This window comes from Thunnus albacares, chromosome 13, assembly GCF_914725855.1.
Source record: "Thunnus albacares chromosome 13, fThuAlb1.1, whole genome shotgun sequence".
Classification (NCBI taxonomy): Eukaryota; Metazoa; Chordata; class Actinopteri; order Scombriformes; family Scombridae; genus Thunnus; species Thunnus albacares.
This window is the reverse complement of record NC_058118.1, coordinates 29,017,478-29,039,835: the sequence shown is the minus strand read 5'-3', so window position 1 is coordinate 29,039,835 and position 22,358 is coordinate 29,017,478. Positions and strand designations below refer to the sequence as shown.

Here is a 22,358-nt window from a genome sequence, read left to right as displayed (position 1 = left end):
TTCAGTGGATAAAAAAATCAATCAAATTAATCCTGCAAGCAGCAGGGAATGGGACCTCACACCTCATGCACGGCAGCAGCAGCTGTGGTATCACTACTGGAGGCTCTGAATTGTCGGGATTATCGGACACTGTGAATGGGTGAAATATTATTTCCTGTGTGCAGTATGTGGTGCTAGAGATGTCATATTGGAAATTGTATCAGTAAAACTAATGTTACTGCTTGGAGTAATTTGCCAGTGATTATCACAAACTGGTTTCCTCAGCTTAACTAAAAGATTATCTCCACAAATCATAACAATTGTTACAAATTTGACTGACTTTGGTTATCATTGTGTTGCCTTATTGCATGCTTACTGCAGCATCAAGGAATGTGTACTGATGTCAGAGAAATCAATCTTTGAAGGTATTAAGGCAATAATTAGCATAAATGATTGCTGTTATGGTTACTGACCTAAAGCTGCAATATGCAACCTGTTTCGCATTAAATAAATCCACAAATAAACCCCAAGTGTAACCTCAACAAGTTGTTTGCCCAGGTTTTGAGCGATCTGTCTGACTTGTCTTGTTTCCACCCAAATAAAATGGAGGTGAATAGAATATGGATTGTGGAGCTCATAGAACTGAAAACTTACATTTTAAAAATTGTCAAAGCAGTACAATGTGTCAAAAAATGTCCCGAAACGGTCTCCTCATTACTCAGGATCATCCCCAGGCCTCCCCTTGAACAGTTTTAAGTGGAACTACCTCTTACCGAAGAAATAGTCCTCATGAAAACTGCTGACTGAGAGGTCTGTGGACCTTGTCCAGAGTAATGGTGAAGACAACTGAACAAATATCAAACATTGTATAAAAAAGTAACCTAAGATGTTCTCCAACAATTGATGTGACTTTGTGTAAAGCAGCACTTTGTTTGTTTGTATTTATTTCCTTTAAGGGTTATACAAATGAGGGAACCCAGGAACTACATAATAATCTTGTTGTATTTGAAAAGACAGTATTTACTTTATGTATTATTGACAAATGCAAAATTTCAAAATTGTGTCCAAGCTGTCTATTCATCAAATTGAACCCTGATAAAGCAGACTTATTTTGCCTTGTGTTTGTCTACATAACAATGACGCCTATGCAACCATTAAAGGATAAGGCTGACAATATTCTATATTTTTCTTACTGATGGGTGTAGTATGTACTTCTGGCAGTACTTCTTTCAAACATGTGATGGCAGCCCTGGTTCATAATATTGTCATAGACACTTGAAACTCAATAGCCTTTTTATTGGCGCATTTCAGCCATCAGTAACAATATACTTCCTTCCTACCTGGCATGTTGTAGTTTAATTAGGTATCCCTTTAGTATTAGGAGTAGTATTATACAAATGAACGTAAATACACTGCAAGCACTGTAAAGGGCAACAGACAATGTCCATTCAGTATACGAGGGTGTTGGAAAGGCTCTGGTTTATCAGATGTGGATTAGCTGATGTGGCTTCATAAAATATTTTTGGTAACATTTACTGTGGGTGTGTGTGTGCATGTGTTTTGTGTATATGATCACATGACAGGCAGCTCTTGGGCCTTGAGCTGACAGCAGAGCCTGTCAGCCACCGAGTGATGTGTCCCATGTGGCATACAGGACAAGAACCAGCCGGATATGTAAGAGCCACAAACCTCAGTGGGACAGGGATATTATCAGGGGCCTGTCAGTAGTCTGAGCTGACTGTCATTTAGACTACACTGTGTTCCACCTCTTCTCCTAACATCAGCTGTGCTGTCAAGTTCGGATTAACAGTTGTTGATAACTGGGGTGTTTTCTGCAGTTTTTGCCCATTTTCCTTAAAGTAGATGTGAAAAAAATAGATAAAATAACAATAATAATATATATATATTTGTCTGTATGTCCACAGAATGTCAATACCTGTATATGAATGGAAAGAGGAGAGTGTCTGTATAAAAGGCTTGGACATTTATGGGTGCTTATCACTTTAATACTCACATTATCAGGCTGTAGGAGATGACGTATATATACTGTGCTTGCATTTTGCCATTGTGTGTGTGGAAAGAACGAGTGCTCAACACTGCTGTGACGAGTTTCCATTAAGGAAAAATGTCCATGTTTTTTTTTTCACTATATTCTACAAATATATTTTTCATGCTGAAAAGTCACAGTTACAGACAACAATCAGTGGATTACCTTGATATTCCAAAAGTTTAAATCTTATGATTAAGAGGTAAAATCTGATGCATGTGATAAATCCTAACAGATTGCAGAAAACACTGACCCTGAAGACAGAATTAAATGACATTCTTGCATCCACTTGGCTAAATTAAATGTACATTTTTTTAATTCAACACTGAATCGCATTAGGCACTAAAATGTATACCTTCTGTCAACATATCAAAGCAGGCGTATCTGATCAGCTGTTGAGAAAATATAATGTTGAAATATAAGCTCATAAAAACAATTCTTGTGAAATGATGTGTGTAATATTTTCTGTGCACAGAGTTTAACATAGCCAAGAGGATGCACACAACAGCTGATGAAAGAAAGGTAAACTTTGGTAAGGAGAGATGTTTGACTCACAGTCTTCGACATTGTACTCCTTGCCAGTCCAGTCCTGGCTGGGCACACGCCATTCTACTCTGTACTGGATAATGGGCACACCACCGAAGGACTCCGGCTCCTCAAACTCTACCACTGCTGTGCTGGAGAAAGGGTCCACTTGTATAATTTCTGGCGATGATGGAACCTCTGCAACAGAGCCCAGATAAAAAGAAAATGTGTTTTATTTCTCTTTTCAATAACAAATTTCAAAAGCTAGCATTACTGCAAGGACTAGCCAATAGATTGCACTGATTATATTGAATATAATGTACTGTAAGATCCACAAACTACATTTAACAACTTGACAATTAAAAAATGGCAATTTCCAATAACAATAACAAGTACTTTAGTCACATAAACAGGATTTTTTTGCATGGAGTTCATATGTATAGTGTTGTTAATGGCTTAAACAGACTACTGGTTGACTGGCAGCAGTGACATTTTCTTACAATAATGTTTTTTTCTAGTGTGTTTGCATCTATAGCATCTCTCTTTCTAAAACTTTTACTATGAAAACGTTTTATATAAGGGTATATTGCTCATAATGTTGCCATTTAAGCCAGAGGACGCCAGATACTACAGTGTCATCATGATAATTATCTCACTCACCACTGTGAGTTCTGTGAAAAAGACACTCATTGCTTTACATAGGTGTTTAAGTTCTACTCACTGACTTCCTCAATTATACTTGTGAATATTTTAATCACTGAGTCTGTGACAGTGTTAATTAGTGTGTCTGTAAGTGAATGCTTTGTGATGTCTTGTTGTAATGTTGTTATTTTGTTATGATATCTATTCTCAGGTCTCTCTTGTAAAACCAACCTTCAGAGATCTCAATGAGACTTCTTGAATTGCTTATTTAATCTTTTATAATAAGCTAGTCATTAAAAGATAAGAAAAACATCTGGTTATTGTGTGAGAGTCTTCAAAACCAAATACAATGACACGGATTTCAGTATCTCTTCAATGTTGGGGTGCAGACTTAATGCATATTTGTGTCTTGTGACATCAAAAATAGAATATCAGTTTCCCTTCAGAAGAAGCCAAGCTGGACTCTCTTCTGTGTTACTAAACTGTTTATTTGCTTTGGCAGCGAGATAATTGCATTTAATGGCATTAGAAGATCTGATGTGATTGGCTCTGATTGATACCAGCCCCTGCACCACCTACTGATAATGGCCCACTCCAAATCAGCCTCTTTCACAACTGCACTGCTTACATGCCTCTGTTGTACCAATGCCTCTGGTCAGCCAATTACTGAAGATCTGTTGGACATGTCTGAATGAGTTTGCAGAGACAGCTTTAACTCTAGCTTGAGATACAGTATGGTCATGGTCCTCAGAGGATGACTGCTAATCAACTGAATGACCCCCCTGGCCTCTACTCTGGTATTTTATCAAGTTAAAATTTCCAGATGTACACAACACAATCAATGTAATGTATAGAATACCAATGAATTTTCTGATCACATTCATGCTCCCCAGAGGATGAACCCTTTTGATTTAACTGACCCCATGATCTCTCGCCTAGCAACACCACCAACTTTTAAATTTTAGCTGCACTACTGGTAGCTTTTTAACCTATAAGAACCCATGGTGACACATGTGTCACCAACCCTTTCAATGTTCTGGAAAATTCCTTATACAGCTTCATCCTTGATTTGAACTCATGAAGTCCCCTAAGTGACATCTACTGAACATCCTGGTGCAGTCATGTGACAATGTGTGAATCTGTGTACCCATGACATCACTTCCAAAATGGCTGTGTGCCTGGTCAGCAAATGTGACAGAACCAGCTAATTTTAAAAAGCTTGTTTTTTGTTACTAAAGGTAGGTTTCAACCCATTTAACAATTCTGATGCTTTAATAAGATGTCCTGTATTACATTTAACCTGTCCTGACCACATTTCTTGAACAAATTGATATAAAACAATTTATGACATATATGTTACATTACAGATCTTTGACATTGAAGGTAGAATTTCAAAAAAAAAAATTCAGAAATGCGTTCCTTGTGGTCCATTTGGTCTGTTTTATATGCCCCATAATTTTCCTTTAAGGAGAAATGGGTCCGGGTTCTTATGGGTCAAGAAAAAGCAAAGTTATTTGTTCTGAAGTCCTGAAACCACTGCTCAGTGATGGTAATTACAAAACAACACTGGATGTTTATCTCCGTGCTAAAAGGTGAAGGGACTAACTAATCATCAATCCATTTATGTATATTTGCAAACCTCTAAGAGTCGCTCAATGACATCATGCAAACAAACACTGCTGAAAATTATCCTATATTTTTTCTTTAGGTTAATAGTTTTTTTCTAGGCATCATGTGTCTCCTGTAATGATGAACCTACCCGACCTTTTCTGGATTGAGTACCATTAGTATGTGATGCAGAGACTGCCTAATTACCCTTGACATATCAATGTGGAAAATAAGGTGTAATGACAAATTTTACCTATTTAGTCAAACTCTGGTTGGAAGGAGTCACTTTAGGCATACCAACTGAAGCTACTACACACAAAATGTGGTGCAAAGAAAATGGGATTTAAAGGACAGTTCCATTGTGATTTGAATTGTTGTCATTACTTATCTAGTCTGTGCTGTGGAGTGCCTCACAGTTCAGTGCGTAGTCAAAATTTCTTTTCTATTTATATGCTGTACTCTGCTACATGTCATATGCAAACATAATATCAGTTCCCATTTTTGTGCAGGGAATACAGGAATATCTCTTATCTACAAATCTGCTAATTGTCTCATTGAATTTAACATTTTATTTATAACTTCTATTGAGCCTTTGCACATGGTTATATTGCTGAGGTGTTAACCTCCTGTGTGGGAACATAAGGGGTTAACAGCTGAGCCTTAGAAACCAAAGACCTTGAAATGACCATTTGGTTGTGGTGGTTGGATTCATTTTGGGTACTGTAGTATGGCTTTGGTAAAGATAGAAATGGGAGGGTGGTGTATCACACTCAATGTCACATCCTTTGAAATTGTGAAGTTATCAAGCTTGCAATACTTCCCACTTACTCCCATTTTTGATTTTAAATCATATACCTTTTTTTTTTCATTTTTGATGAATTTGAAAAAAAAACACTCGTTTTCGTTTTAAAACAAACCTGCTGGGATAAGAAGGAACTCCTTGGACTCTGTACCCATCATATTGGACGCTGTGCAGTTGTAGCTCCCAAAGTCATTCTGAGAGTTGGGGGTAACCTGAGAGACAGAAAAAAAAGACATAAACACAGACAAACATCAGATCATGTTGCGAGGCATTGCAGGTGAATATGAAAAAAAATATCAGTAGGAACTGAATTTGTACATCATTAGGATGTAATTATTAGATATTAGTTTTGTGCCATTGCGCAGTTCATTAATGGTTGATCACATGTGATTCATTTGGATGGTGGTCGGTATGAAGATGTACAGGTATTTAGGAACTAATCATTACGCACTGGTTCATTAGTATAGTGCCTAGCAGTCTGTACTCGACAATGTGTACTACATAATCCTTGGTTTAGAGTTGCTCTGGAACTACCTGTTAGCTATTCATGTCATGACTCAGGAGACTTGCTAATCTTTCCTGCTGTTGTTTTCCTGTTTCACTCTATCAATAACAAACAGAAAATCCATTTCAAATTACCAGGAAATTGTCTTTTAGATTCAAAATGACAAAAAGCCTTTGTAAAGCTAAGCTCTGTTTAAAAATAAGCAGGTAAAATCATTTAACACTTAAGTGGAATAAAAGCTATTTATAATTTCTTCTAATGGCTTATCTTTATCTGTTAGGTAACTGCTGTTGATACAGGCACAATATTTAATATTATCAGAAAGCTGACATGCCCTGCCAAAACTGCAATTCCAAGTGTCATACAAACACACAGTCTCTTTGTGTTATATCAACTCCTGTGCTTTTGTATGCCAGTATAAAGATGGCAGTGCAGCACACCTCCAGGTAGCTGTTGGTTGGCGTGTTGTAGATCTTGATGTTGGTGGTGTTGGCAGTGGGCAGCTGAAGACCGTCTCTGAACCAAACCACAGCGGCTCCAGGGTGAGCTTCCACTTCACAGCTGATGTTGGCTGGGTTTCCCTCCCACGTGTACACTGCCACTGAACCGAGAATCTTTGGAGCATCTGCGGCAACACACAGGGGAGTGAAGGTGGTAAACATCACACCAGGCCTGTTTGGAACACTTTACTGACAATCTGAAGCATTTATTCCTTCAATCTGGTTCATTTGGCCAGGAAAAAATCATGCATTTAAAATCTGGTGCTATCAAATGACCATGTTCAGTCTAAAAATGTGACTGTCTGGCTGTCCTACTTTTAAGACAATTTAATGTGCTTTTAGTGAGATATGGGATGTCATCCTGGTATGAAAACCTCACGGCAAAACTAAAAACTAAGTTTGCTCATCTGGTACACACGGCCATGAAGGTAATTGGAAAAAGCGACTACCAGACCCTGCAGTCCGCTTACCAACAAACTGTTTTTAGGCAAGCCCAGAGGATAGTAAATGATCCCTCTCACATCCTTCATTCAGAGTATGACCTCCTACCCTCGAGCAGACGATACAGAGTCCCTCACTACAAACTCAAAATGCTGCTTGAGGCTGAAGTTTGTGCAATAATTTTATATAATTTTTACAGTGCTTTCACAATGGTGATCTTTTAGCTTGATTTTTTTATGAGGTGTATGTATGTATTATGTTATGGGATTTGTGCAATATTGTCATGTTATGTAATTGTTGGTGTTGGTATGGCTGAGGTTGTATTGTTTGTGTCATTGTGGCCGTCAAGGCATTCATGGTGCAGCTACAGAGTCCAAGACAAATTTCCCTGAGCGGGACAATAAAGTTTATCGTATCGTATAAGGACAGAAACTGTAATCAACTAATTACAAGAAAACCAAAATGCAAGGCTTTATGCCTTTTAAACAAATAATAATAAATAATAAATACTGCACGTTCATAATTTTACAAGGTAGATTTGTGCAATTAATCTGAATAGTCAAATCATTTACATCCTTTCTCATTTTTTAACCACTTAAATTGGAAATTGTCATAAGATCAAGGAAAGATTTAGAGGAAAAAATTGGGGGACCATGACCAAGAGAATTTAACTGAACTTAAACTAGACAACATTTAGAGATAATATCTATTGGAAATGCTTCTTTTAAATATGAATCTAAAAAGAAAGTAAACACCAAAGGCGTAAAGTACATCCAAGCATTACTAAACAACATGACATAGGATATTTGCTTCAGATCATTTGGGTTTGGGATCAACAGGGCTCTAAATGTAATCTTTCTATAACCAAGCACTAACTCTTATCACTAACTCATATCCTTTTTACACAGATATACCTATTACTGCCAAACCAATCACTTCTCTGTATGAAAAACCCACAAGATAGATAGGAATTAGTCAGCTAGGAACGGCCATGTTGAGTCTTCTATTGGAGAGCAAAGAATTGAGGGTTGGCAGTACTTCCTTCATTCCCTGAAGCTCCTTTCAACAGCATTTAAAGACTTCCAGCAGCTCTTATCATGGCTATCAGTGAGATACTTCATTTAAGAACCTCTCTAATCAAAAAAAGACTTAAACACACTCCTGCAGGCAGCTGGGTTACTCATGGCAATACTGACAGAATTTGCTATTTTACAGAATGGTAAACAAACACTTAATGTCACCTAATAGCTGTTTTCTTGTCTTAGTGTTATACATTTAAGGCAAGGTCCTTTATTATTGAGTTTTAAAGACGACCTATGCTGGTTTATGGAACGGCTTTTTGCTGATTTTACTTGCAAATGCAATGTTTCACAGTTCAATGTCTCACAGGCCTGCCATTATTACACAGAAAGACTAATAGACACACAATAATGAGTTAGCAAGAGCATTGAGTCAATGGAAATAACAGAGCTGCACACTGTCACTTCCAACTGCTATAAGAAATCTAGCTGGTCCATTTTGTGTTTGATGAATATTAGATTATTTTTCCTCTGCTCTATATTTGATAGTTGCAGAGACACAAATAACACTGCTACCATTCATGCAACAGTCTAAGCCCCCGTTTACCAAGCTAGTTTGACATGCTCATTGAATTGAATTAATACCATATGGTCAAAACTTGTCATCCTGTGCCTTCATTTTTGACATTATCATCAAGGAGTAAGAGGCTATAATAGAAATCTTTCCTGCATTGTTTCCTTTTTATATTGGATCTCACACACATCACTGAGCAGTGCTTCTGAATACAGCGAAGTACGCTTTGCTTCCTGAGCGCTGTGAAATGCCGCGGTCCCTGACACTGCCGATGCTTTACTTCTGACCCTGAAAATCTCTGCAATGTGCTGCCGCTCTGTTTGATGGACAAGGCTGAGTCAATAGATGCTCCATCTCCTGCAGCCCTGATTATACTCTCTCTCATTCTATCAATGCTGCTTTTTGGGCCTAATTAACTCACTACAGTGCCTGTAATCTGCCTATTTGATTTCTGAAGCTGCCTTGCCTGTGTAGGTGAGATTGCTGGTATGTTTGCAAATAGCAGGAAAGTATCTGCTAGTGATGCTTATGTAGGTCACCTAATATATAATATACGTACAAGACATAGTAAGGGCTACAGTGGCATTAATTACTAGGGATAATATATAGCATGTACAGGTTAGGTATTATTACTGTACTATGTTAGAGCACGGCCTCATAAAAGAGTGCTTTACCGAATGATATGTGTTTATTCTATACAGCTCCATGTATGTGTATCAATGTCTGTATGTACACTGTATGTCTGTATACATGCGTATACATATAACTTGTATTTATAGTCTGGATAGTAACTTGTTCATGAATTTTGTATTGTGAAACAGGAGCGCCCAATGAGCTATAGCTTCAACCAACACCATTTCAGTCATTGCTGTAATTTTTTGATGATTATTCATTATTTTGTGCCTGTGTAAGAATTTCTTTAATCAGAATTTTATGTTAGTGAACTAAATACTGAAAGACTGACACAATACTGACACAAAACAGCAGTTCCCAGCAACTTTAGACTTAAAATACAGGTCTCATCATTGCAATTAAAACTGTGAATATCTTGAACTTGAACTTGGCAAGGATAAAAAAAATACAAGATATGCACATGAGTTGAAATATCTACCTATACAGCCAGCAGGACAGAGATAAGTACATAAGAAGTGGCCTCCCCACAGCTCAAACAGTGTTTTCATAAGACTTCCATGCTAAACAAACTACAACAACTGTGATAACAGAGCTCACAAACAGAAGATATTAACACTTTCCTACCAGTCCTTCAGCAGCAAGCCTAGACACATTCAATCCAACTAATGGGATCATGCTGTGCAGCAGATAGGAAGTTCCATGCTCAAGATAACATCTTCATTGTGTGAGTGGGCGAGTGGTGATAGAGACGACACAGAGTGAGAGTTGCTCTCAAGACAAAGCACATTTTCTTATCGATAATTGCTTGGCAACAGTGAATCAACTACCTGATTACTTACTGATTACTCAAGCTAACTGCAAACTCTCAAACAACTCTATCAACGCTGCATTGTGATTGTATCGCTGAGCAAATTACTGGCACATTGAGAGCAGGACACATTAATCCAATTAAGCGTTCATTAGCATTATTTCTCTCTCTCTCTCTCTCTTTTTTTTTTTTTTTTTTACCAAGGTAACATTTGATAGATTTCGAAGTAACATCATAGTATGATTTGGCTTCCATTATGCAAATCTAGTCTTTCCAAGCATATTCTTTGAGTAAGTCAAGGTAGTGATTGGAAAATCCATAGAAAACCACAAGCTAACTCATCATAGGACTCATTTACTTGGTATTTCTGAGTTTGTAGGTCTGCTTGATGGCACAGCATGTTAGTTTCTTCTGAATGTGTTAAGTGTTAGGGGCAGTCTTGTTTTGACTGTGTTCTCCAGCACATTGGACAGTAAAGTTAAAGTGCTGCCTTCAGCCTTAATTTCAGGATGTTTATATCCACAACCAGTGAATGCACGTAGAAGTTGTAGCTCTTTTTATACATAAACCCAAGGCTAAAAAAGGGCCCCCAGTCCTACACTGTAGACTCTAGATATGAACAATTCAAAGGACCCTTATAGCTGGAAGTTAGCACTTTAAAGGGTAGGTTCACAATTTTTCAAGTCTGTCTTAAAACAATAGCCAGGTGCCCAATGAACATTGAGACAGGGTTTTCTTGCTGTAGTCATTCCTCCTGTTCATACTGACCATTAAGAGATCCCTTCATTATGTACTTTGAATGTAAGTGAAGGGGGACAAAATCTACAGTCCTTATTTTGTGCAAAAATGTATTTAAAAGTTTATTGGAAGCTAATATGAGGCTTCAGTTGTCTGGAGTTAGTCTAATCAAGTGAATATCTTATAAATTCACAGTCTTTTTGGTATTAAATTCCCTATTTGTCTTTCCCCAGACTAGGGATGTGCAGAGAGCCCAGTATTTGTATTTGTATCTGTATTTGTTGAGGCAGCAAAATTATTTGTATTTATATTTGCATTCGAATAAAAGTGGAAAGAGGCTTAAAAATCCTGTTTTTGCTTTTATTACGCTTTTAATTTTAGAAAATTAAAGTGTTACAATAAGAGTTCATAAATAAACTACCTTATGAAGGAGGTCCCCACACCGCGTCTCGAACTGGAGTCTCCCAGATCATAGACGACTGCACTGACTCCTGAGCTAAAACTTTACTCTTCACCTCAAATCAGACCGATTTCAGTTTGTACATGTTAATGATGAATCCTCCGTGAAGGCAAAAGTTAGACACGGAGTTCCACAAGGTTCTGTACTTGGACCAATTCTATTCACCTTATATATGCTTCCTTTAGGTAATATTATTAGGAAACACTCCATAAATTTTCATTGTTACACAGATGACACCCAATTATACTTATCAGTGAAGCCAGATGAACCCAATCAGTTAAACAAACTCCAAACATGCCTTAACGACATAAAGACCTGGATGACCTGCAATTTTCTACTACTAAATTCAGATAAAACTGAAGTTATTGTGCTTGGCCCTAAACACCTTAGAAACACATTATCTAATGATAAAGCTACTCTGGATGGCATTACCCTGGCCTCCAGCACCACCGTAAGGAATCTGGGAGTTATCTTTGATCAGGATATGTCCTTTAACTCCCACATAAATCAAATCTCAAGGACTGCCTTTTTTCACTTACGTAATATCACAAAAATCAGGCACATCCTGTCCCTAAAAGATGCAGAAAAACTAGTTCACGCATTTGTTACTTCTAGGCTGGATTATTGCAATTCCTTATTATCAGGCTGCCCCAACAAGTCTCTAAAGACTCTCCAGCTGGTCCAGAATGCAGCTGCACATGTTCTGACTAAAACTAGAAAAAGAGACCACATTTCTCCCATTTTAGCTTCACTGCATTGGCTTCCTGTAAAATCTAGAATAGAATTTAAAATCCTTCTCCTAACTTACAAAGCCCTTAATGGTCAGGCACCATCATATCTTGAAGAGCTCATAATACCGTATTATCCCACTAGAACACTACGCTCCCAGTATGCAGGCTTACTGGTGGTCCCTACAGTCTCTAAAAGTAGAATGGGAGGCAGAGCCTTCAGCTATCAGGCTCCTCTTCTATGGAACCATCTACCGGATTCAGTCCGGGGTGCAGACACCCTCTCTATGTTTAAGAGTAGGCTTAAAACTTTCCTTTTTGATAAAGCTTATAGTTAGGGCCGACCAGGCTCGCCTTGGATCAGCCCTTAGTTATGCTGCTATAGGCCTAGACTGCTGGGGGACTTCCCATGATGCACTGAGCTCCTCTCTCCTCCTCCTCCTCTCCATCTGTATGCATTCATGTAACATCAATGCATGTCACTAACTTTGCTTCTTCCCCGGAGTTTCTTGTGCTTTCTCATCTCACAGGAAAACCTGAGTCCCGGGCCGAACCTTCGCGGTCCTTCACAGTCCTGATGGCATCCTTCCCTGACTGTTGCTGCTTGTGCTTGTTGTTGTTGTTGTGATTGTTTTTCTTCTGTCCCCCCTCCCCCTTTCCCTCTCTCTTTCTCTCTCTCAACCCAACTGGTCAAAGCAGATGGCCGCCCACCAAGAGCCGGGGTCTGCTTGAGGTTTCTACCCGTTAAAGGGGAGTTTTTCCTTACCGCTGTCGCCAAGTGCTTGCTCATGGGGGAATTGTTGGGTCTCTGTATATTAAAGAGTACGGTCTTGACCTGCTCTATGTGAAAAGAGCCTTGAGATGACTTCTGTTGTGATATGGTGCTATATAAATAAAAATTGATTGATTGATTGATGACTGACCTCTTTGCAGACAGACCTCTAACTAACAAATATTTTTAAAAATATTTGTATGAAACAAATATTCATTAAAAAAAACCCCATTATTTGTGCTTTGCCGAATAATGTATTTGTATTTGGGCACACCCCTACCCCAGACAGCATTTTCCTGTTCACTGTTCAGTGGAAGGATCGTAACAAAAAGCAAGAATTTGGCACTAAAAAGTATGAATTTGAAAGATATTGGCTTTATTTGACTAATTGGCACAACTGAAGCCTCATATTAGCTTCAGATAAACGTTTAAATAAACTTTTGCATGACTGATGAATCCACAAGGACTGTGGATTTTTGTCCACCATCACTTACATTGGAGGCACATCAGGAAGTGATTTTAATGGTCAGTATGAATGGGAGGAATGATTACAGCAAGAAAAAACTATTTCAGTGTTCATTTTGACAACTGATTATTATTTTAGGAAATTTTAAGACATCCTTCAAAACCATAATCTTGGTTACATTTAAAATTGAGTCCAAAGCCAAAACAATGAAAAACTGTCAACACACTGATACTTACACACTTCTACTGTTGCAGCTATTTTGCATAAAAGAATAGCAGAAAATGTTTCAGCAAAAGAAAATTAACTGCACCCTGTTACAAAGTGAAGAATTCCTTTACATAGTTTTTATGTGCTGACTTTAGTTCCTACTTTATCATCATTGAAGACCTGTATTAGTCCATAATATGCGTGAGGATTCAGTCCATGTGAAGATCAATACATGATATATCACATTCATATCAGAACTCTGTGAGGAAAAAAAAGTTTGACCAAAGAGAATAAAGGAATGAAGTCAATTCTGAGTTTAATCTCACAATTCAAGAGTTTTTATAGAAATAGTTGAAACACTGGGGTATTCACTTATTTTCTTGCTCTTTGACAGTGAAATGAGATGAGAATATCAAATACGGTGCTGAAGTCAGGATGTGGTTAGCCCTGATTAGCATAAAGACTGGAGGCAGGGGGAGACAGATGACCTCCATTTAAAAAAATATTCCTACCAACACCTACAGTATGTAGCTGTAGGTGATAGGTAATTTGTTTCACTTGCACACCAACAGAAGAGATACATGCTGGAACAATTTCTTGGCAACATCCCTAGGTTTCATCATCAGAGTGAGGTTGCCAGAGCCAGGCTAGTTGGTTCCTCTCGTCCATTCTTTATGCATAGAGTGTTACAACCTTCTCTAACTCTCAATAAGTATATATTCCCAAAATGTTGAACTATTCCTTTAAGTAAGCATATTTTATGATTATTTATAATTCTTCATAGAATAATAGTTATTAAGCGAATGTCATCAGCAACCTTATTCATTCATGAGTGACTGAACGAATAGAGAAAAGTGCAAACCAAAAGTGATGTGCATTGACGGCACTGATAAACTATTAGAGCGAGTGTAGGAAGAGCTGGAGGGACTTACAGTTGACTTCGAGGTACATGTGGTGGTTGTCTTGACCGATGGAGTTGCTCGCAGTGCAGAGATACTGGCCGGCGTACGTGAACTGGACGTTTTTCAAGGTGAGAGAGGACACCCGTGCGTGGCTTCGTATCACAATATTTCTATCAAGGCTCTACAAAGAAGAGAAAAGACATTATTCTCATTTGTAAAGCCTGAAATTCTCAAATGAATGCATGTCCTGCTGAGCTCTCAGTAATTCCCTCAGCTTGTTTGTGAATTTTTTTTATATTTGTCAGCGTGAACACTTGAAGCTCTTTCCTTGAAAGAAACAAAAAAACAAAAAACAACAACAACAAAAAAATAGATGAACTTGGAACAGTACTAAAATTTCATCAACAGGAAAACAAACAAAAAAAAAGTGAGCGATGGGCACTGTTTCATTGGCAGGTGACCTGTGTGAATAGCAGTGAAAAAACACCACAGCTCTGAGCAGCTGGATGGAGACAATATCAAAACAAAAGAAAGAAAGAATAGAGAATATTGTACAGATTATCAATTGGTGTCTTAGATTTTTAATGTAAAATATCTATCTGCTATCCTAATTGACCGAATGAAAATCTGATGGTAACTATCTATTATTGCACAGACAGGGAGGGGACGTTGGGAGGTACTGAGTAGTACTCTGTAGTACTGAGTACTCTTTTTATAGGATTTGTTGACAAAAAGAAAAACATTGAATCACACCCCTCTTATGTGTGTGGATTAGGGATGTGCAGAGGGTCCAGTATTTGTATTTGTATCTGTATTTGTTGAGGCAGCAAAATTATTTGTATTTGTATTCGAATAAAAGTGGAAAGAGGTTTAAAAATCCTGTTTTTGTTTTTATTACGCTTTTAATTTTATAAAATTACAGTGTTACAATAAGTGTTCATGAAGTGTTCCCTTGGGGGCACTTCATTTCTGTCAGTCATTCAGCTTTATCTCTGGGGAACACCCAGGAGTGATGTCCTAATTAGGAAATGTGCGTCATGTAGCAGGTGGATGTGACTCCCCTTGTTGAGACCTGCTGATAGATGGAACATTGGAGCAGAGGAGAGAGACTGAGATAGTGATGTAACCGACCTGTGCACTGGTATTTAACATGTTTTTTTTTTCTTCATGAAAACAAATATTTTTTAAAATATTTGTATGAAACAAATATTCATAGAAACCCACTATTTGTGGATGCAGCTGAGATTTAAGGTGCCCAAGATACACACAGCAATCTTGAAATGATAAAAAAAAACAAAAAAAAAACATGTCAGTCTCAAAATATACTAGTCAAAAATAAAGTTTCTGTCTCTCAATTATATGCAAACAGCAATACAGTTGACATCAGCCTGGAAATTAGACAGTGAACAAAGCCTTGGCCAATAAACTACAAACTCCTATAGTATGTTGATTACCGTCCTTACCATTTAAAAGTCTAGTTGCAGGTTTAAAGACAGTTAAATTGCAGTTGGAACAGAATAAATGCTGTTGGGACAAATGGCTTGTTAAACCTCGTTTTTATTTTCCTTAGCAGACCAGGTTTTTTTGTGCTGTCTACTTAGTCGAACCTGCTGTGTTGTGAACATGCAGGCTCACTAAAAAAAGTGTTCTGACTTATTCAGAGCAAACTCTCTGCACAGGTGGACAGCTGACATCTGAGTACAACCGGTGACCTGACTTGCCATTTTAATCATGTGCTGCAGTCTAACTCAATCTTTGGTTGGGGTGCTTTGCTTTTCATTCTTTGTTGTCATTGTCATTATTAGTTACATCTACAGAATGTGGCTAAAAACTAAGATGTATTCTTACATGCTTTCTGCAAATCTTGAAATTATACCTAAGAAGGTTGTTGTTTAAATAATGCCAATAATGAAGAAATGGCATGCGGCTGGCCATTAAAAAGCTTTTACTCCTTCTGCATGACAGACAGTTCACACCAACAGGGGGACATACATACTCCTTCTAGCTGTCATGAGTTCCTATTAATATTTCAGGCATTCTAAGTGCTTCATTATTTGTGTTTAACAAATAATTGAGTGAAATTTGTTGTATTGGCATTATGGCATTAAGTGTTATTCTCTACAGAGCAGGAGGACGCAGATGTGGCAGAAACATTTCTGCTATTTACTGAAGATCTGAGTGTCCTGGTACATTTTAAAAGGGCAACATCAGTCTCGTCTTACTGCAATGACACAGGAAGGAGCTGTATTGGGCACACTATTAGAATGTAAATAGGGGTAAGGTTAATGGAGAATGATACCTCCATGATACAACAGAGGCAAAAGTGAACAGACAGACCTTTGAACAGGATTTATTCATTAATAGTAATTCAAATGAATAATTTTAATTATACAACTCTGATTTGTAACCAAATTAATTATAAAGAGCAGACCTGTAATGGAAGGCATGGAAAATGATTTTTCACAGTTTCATTTGCTTGTGCAGTCACTGCTGCTTTGCTTTATAGGGCAGAACTGACACCCTGTTACATAACCTGTCAATACATGTGTTTCGCTTGCCATATATTCTGTACTACAACTGCTATATAGGAGAGACTGCCAACCAGAATCTGCACAGGCTGTATCTGTCAGTTATGCAGTGAACAGACCCAATGTATTCTTTATATGTGCTGTTTGTATATTTTAAGTAAATTTTAAATTAAATCTGACACATGGATAGCTTTTCATATATATATATATATATATATGTGTGTGTGTGTGTGTGTGTGTGTGTGTGTGTGTGTGTGTGTGTGTGTTTCTAGGTCATTCACTGTCCCTCGGGTTTACATGTTAATGCCGCATTAATGTGATATTGGATTTTTGTAAATACAAAATGCCAGCCAGGAGCAACAATTCATACAAGGAAGGCATGTGAGAATTTTCTTGCTCTAACATGGTGATATAATTGGAAAGGACTATGCACTGTGGAAAGGACTACTGTGACAGACTTAGTTATTAACATGTCTTCATTTTCTATTTTCAATTTTTCAGCAGGATGTGGCACTTAAAGGTATATTCATCAGAGAGGTCCTAAAAGCCTGGCTGAACCTGCCCCTTCTTCAGAAATCAACCTCTTAACATCCACCTCCTCTTAACATCGCCGGCGTCCAGCTTAAGCCGGTTGTAAGCGGTTTAGCATCATGCATCACTCAGTTGGTACAATTTGGCCACTTGGAGACATTTTGGAGAGGTTTGGGGACACCAGTGACACCACAAACTAAACACTCTCTAGCTCCCATAAGGTTAGGCCCAGAGGTCTGGGATTTTATACAGGTGTGGTGGACAAGATGTAGAAGGTATGTGATGATTTGCATAGTTCTGGCATAAAGCATGTCCTAATTATTGTTATTCAAATATGACTCATTATAGACAAGAACCAAAAACACTTTTTTGAGCCATATTTGAACTGATGTAGTTTTGGTTGTGTTTTAGCCACATGCTAAATAAGCACATTTCCAGAAACTAGAAGGTGTTACCTTTCAAATGAAGCCTAATACATGCATTTTGGCCTCACAGCTTTTCCATTTGGGTATGCCAAATAGGTGAAAATTGTCTGGCCAGCACCTAGCATGGTAGCTTGCTGCTATGAGTGTGTGAATGGGTGAAGGAGAGTCAAATTATAAAACGCTTTGGATAAAAAGCACTGTATAAATGCAGCCATTTAAAACTAATGGTGCATATGAGTGATCCTTGTCAAATAGTAAAGTATAAAACTTTGATGTTTGGGGCATCCTGTTGGTCTAAGATTTAAGGCACTGACCATAATGCCCCCAGTTTGAATCTGATCGTTGACCCTTGTTGCATGTCATTCCCCATCATTCTCTCTCCTCATTTCCAGTTTACTCTCCACTGTTGACTCTCTAATAAAAAAACATACTTTAAACATACTTTAAAAAATGACATTTCAAAATGACATTTCAAGCTTATTTACACTATGCAGCTAGTTTCAGTATTATATTCACTACTGACCGATGAACCCCTGATTACACATTTGTGGTACAACACAGTCATGTGATATTTCATGATGTTATGAGTTGATGAGGATTGCCTGAATGTTCTATTCAGCACTGCTGACATCAATGACATTATAATCAGACCCTGATCTGGTTTGAGTGTCAGGTTGCTCTTTAAAGTGCACTACTCTATGAACAAAAAGACACTGTCAAGACTTTGCAGTTCACTCCAGCATAATAATACCAAATCTAAGGTCATATTTATCACAGTAACGAATCATATCATGCCTGCTGGTTGGCAGCCTATGATTTATGTCTATCATAGAGCTGAGTTCAGCAGGGCCAAAACTATTATCAATGACTACAGATTAGTTTGATCAATGCCTATCAGAAGGGCATTCATCAACAAGTGATTTTCTATGACAGGTTACATCAAAATATTTAACATTTCTGTCATTACTACTGTGCAGAACCATTGACTGACAATTTCTTCAGGTATAAATAATGAGAAGTTTTGTGGCCCTGTATTCATGGCTTTTATCTACACAGCCAGATACAAGCTACTCTATGAGAGTAAAATAGACTACTTAGATTTCTCTCACTCTTTCTCCCCTCAACCCATGGAGACAAATAGTTAGTGAGTAGAAGAGAATAGGGATATTAAGTAGTAAAGGACATGCACTACAAACACCTCATCCACTGATAAAGAGCAATGCTTAACTACAGATGGGTGACTAATTAAAGGAAAAAACTGAATAGATGCGTGGAGAAACATAACGAATGCAGATGCTTCCGCACAGGTGTGCTGCATGGTACAATTAAGCAATTAATATGCAATCATGCTCTGTGGCATGTATAAAAGTGCTGAGCAGGCCCAGTTGTTTCTGATTTTGTACCAAGATGGCAAGAGGAAAAGATCTAAGTGATTTTGGAAGAGGGTTCATTGTTGGGGCACTGATGGCCGGAGCTTAAGTCACAAAGACTGCTCAACTGGCTAGCGTTTCGATAGGACTTAAGTGACATCTGCATTTAGATCTATGGGAAAGACATCAGTAAATACGGTTGGACATTGTGGTCGACAGTGCACATTTGATGACCGTGATGCTCGTGCATTAGTGCGATATGTAAGGAAAAACAGAGGAAAACAAAACAATTCTTCCTCAGGTGACTGTGAATGTCAACACAGGACGGGATCAGACTGTGTCAGCAAGAACAGTCCATCAAAAATTACATAGAGAGGGATGTTATAGTAGGGTGGCAGTGCATAAACCCATCATTACAAAGATGAATGCACATTTGAGAGCTCAGTGGTGCAAAAACCATAGTCACTGGTCTAGAGATGTGGAGAAAAGTGATGGTCAGATGAGTCATTCTTCAGCATATTCTTGACAAGTGGTGTACACCAAGAGAATGGTAGCTACAGGCCTGAATGCCTGACACCTACAGTGAGGGGATCTAGTGGCTCTGTTATGCTGTGGGGGGCATTTTGCTGGCATGGTTTGGGTCCACGGCAAATCAAATGAGTGAGTGATCACGTTTATCCTATGATGAAACATTTCTATCAAGATGGGAGTGGTCTCTTCCAGGATGAGACCACTCCCCTCGTGCCCATCCATAGGGCACAAGGGGTCACTGAATGGTTTGATGATTATAAAAATGATCTTTGCGGTCACCATATCTCAACCCAATTGGACACTTATGGGAGACTGTGGACTGACGTGTTACACAGCACTTTAAACCACCATCATCAAAACACCAAATGAGAGAATATCATTTGGAAGAATGGTGTCGATCCCTCCAATAGAGTTCCAAAGACTCGTACAATCACTGCCAAGGCATACTGAAGCTGTTTTGGCAGCATGTGGTGGCCAAACACCTTACTAAGACACTTGGTTTTTCCTGTAATTTCTCATCTGTCTGTACATCAAAACACTACACATTACATCTACTAATAGTCGCTGGTTGTCTACGAAAACAAGGGAAAAAACACCTGGGAAAACACCATCGTGGAATAATGAAACCAGCTACAAATTAAATCTATATATATTGTAATGTACTGTATCGGATGTATATTCAAACTGAGAAAAAGTTCAATTTCTATGTAAATTTCATAGTCAGCAGTATCAAGTAGTAAACACTGAACCAGAGAACTAAAAAATGTGTCAGAGCCTACTATACTGTAAGCTAGAAAAATAACTCATAACATAATAAAACCAGCACATAATCATAACTATGCTGCTGCTATGGTCTGCTGAGCCATAAATCACACAACTTGAAATGCAGACGACTGTTCCAATAATGTCACGCGACACTGGTCACAAGCTGGGATGACACTCTGTGTTAAACAGACTCATGTGACGTGATGTGATTATTGAAATAAACTTTACAAGTGCACTGAATGACATCATCAGCTGGTGAAATTATTAAAACAAGCCAAAGGAGAATTGTATGTTTTCAGATGAACACATGTTGTCAGAATGTGATTTTCTTCTTATTAACGGTAACATTGGTTACTGGGATTCACTTTGTATTAACATTGAAGCTTACTAAAGTAAAAAAAAATCCTGTCTTCAACATGTGTGTGTGTGTGTGGCAGTGAGAGATGTTAGCTTGTTACGTTGTGTCAGTTTTATCTAAGGGCGGTAGTTCTTTATTCGCACCTCGAGGACCAAGAGTTTGCATGTTTCTTTCTGATCAAACACCATAGCAGGAACCTTGTGTCTTAATGTATTAGATTTATAATTAAACACGCTTATCAGCATTTCCCAGGGCATGCTCAAGTTTGATCCTTAAAAAAAAATACTTGATATTAGTGTACTAAGAGCTGTAACTAATTGCTAAGCCCCTTTAATGTCTGTACCTCCCATCCACCTCTATTGTATTGAGGTGGATACAGCCATCTCAGAAACAGATATCTAAAACCAAATATGTTTTTTTGTAATTTGGGTGAACCGACCCAGTAAGACCATTGTATGAATGGTGTTGGTGCTCCTGTAGTGTGAAGCTGAAGTAAAAAAAAACATGCAGACTCCTGGCTCATAATAGTAGACTACACCACTGATAACCACTCTGTTAAGATTTAGTATAGCTTGGTGAGTTAGAGCCGTGGCCGGCCCACAGCAGAGCAGACAGTGTTTTCTATGTGAGGTTGCATAGCTGCTGGCCTACCAACAACCCAATGCAGGAGTCAGCTTCTTCCCTTGATCAAGCTTCAAGAACTTACCAGACCATGCAGCAGGAAATAACAGTCCAAAAATTCTACTTTGAGATACTGTGGCTGTCTCTATGTCTTGAAGATGGAATTTGTCTACACAATTAAACAGGAACAAGTAAATAGGGCAAGTCTAAATGTGTACTGGAACTAAATGGATTAAATGTACTGTACTACGTGTCTAATAGTCTACATATCTAGTGCTCAACTAAATGTAGTACACATTAAATATGGGCTGAATGACAACACTTCTGCTCTGCAATAAAAAAGGGTGGGCTATTGTGTAAGTTTGGGCTATTACAACTACGGCTACGATATTTAGTAGCCATACCTCATACGTGTCTGGTCGCGTCCAAGAAGCCTAGAGAGAACAAACAAAGAGGAAGCAAAGACAAACAACGACACAGTGGAGTAAAGTAAGCTTTTGTAAAGGATCCACACAGAGGGAGCGCAGACTGGATTTGCCTGCTGGAGATGTGCAATGATTTCATGTTTAAAGGACCATATCAGGGATTTTGATTATTTTAGCCCATTTGCTACAAATATGTATTCATTACATTGCTGCCGATCATTTTTCAGGACATATCAGAGTGTATTTTCATACCCTTCAGGCAGTTTTTGACCTACATTCATTTTCTGAGTGAGTTAGGTTATCCATCACTGTACTTTGGTAGCTGTCCAATCAGAAGTATTGCTTGTGCTAAAATAAAATGTAACTTTGATTAAAAAATAAATAAATAAATAAATAAAACTTTTTCAAGTCTGAGCGTTAATTTTCATACATAATGAAATGAATGGAA

General features: G+C 38.1%; 1 protein-coding gene across 17 annotated transcripts in view; it reads right to left on the bottom strand.

Moving 5' to 3' along the window:
- The window catches only part of ncam1a (neural cell adhesion molecule 1a), a 272,147-nt gene that overhangs the window by 41,991 nt on the left and 207,798 nt on the right, over positions 1–22,358 (bottom strand). For 10 of the 17 annotated variants that reach the window (XM_044370543.1, XM_044370539.1, XM_044370540.1 and 7 more), the window contains exons 9-13: positions 21,890–21,919; positions 14,387–14,537; positions 6,549–6,733; positions 5,719–5,815; positions 2,582–2,749 (exon numbers count right to left, since the gene is read on the bottom strand). In XM_044370543.1, coding sequence (XP_044226478.1) covers positions 2,582–2,749; positions 5,719–5,815; positions 6,549–6,733; positions 14,387–14,537; positions 21,890–21,919 — 631 coding nt within the window. The remainder of the gene's footprint in view (positions 1–2,581; positions 2,750–5,718; positions 5,816–6,548; positions 6,734–14,386; positions 14,538–21,889; positions 21,920–22,358) is intronic. The other 7 variants (XM_044370542.1, XM_044370547.1, XM_044370556.1 and 4 more) reach the window with 1 other exon arrangement.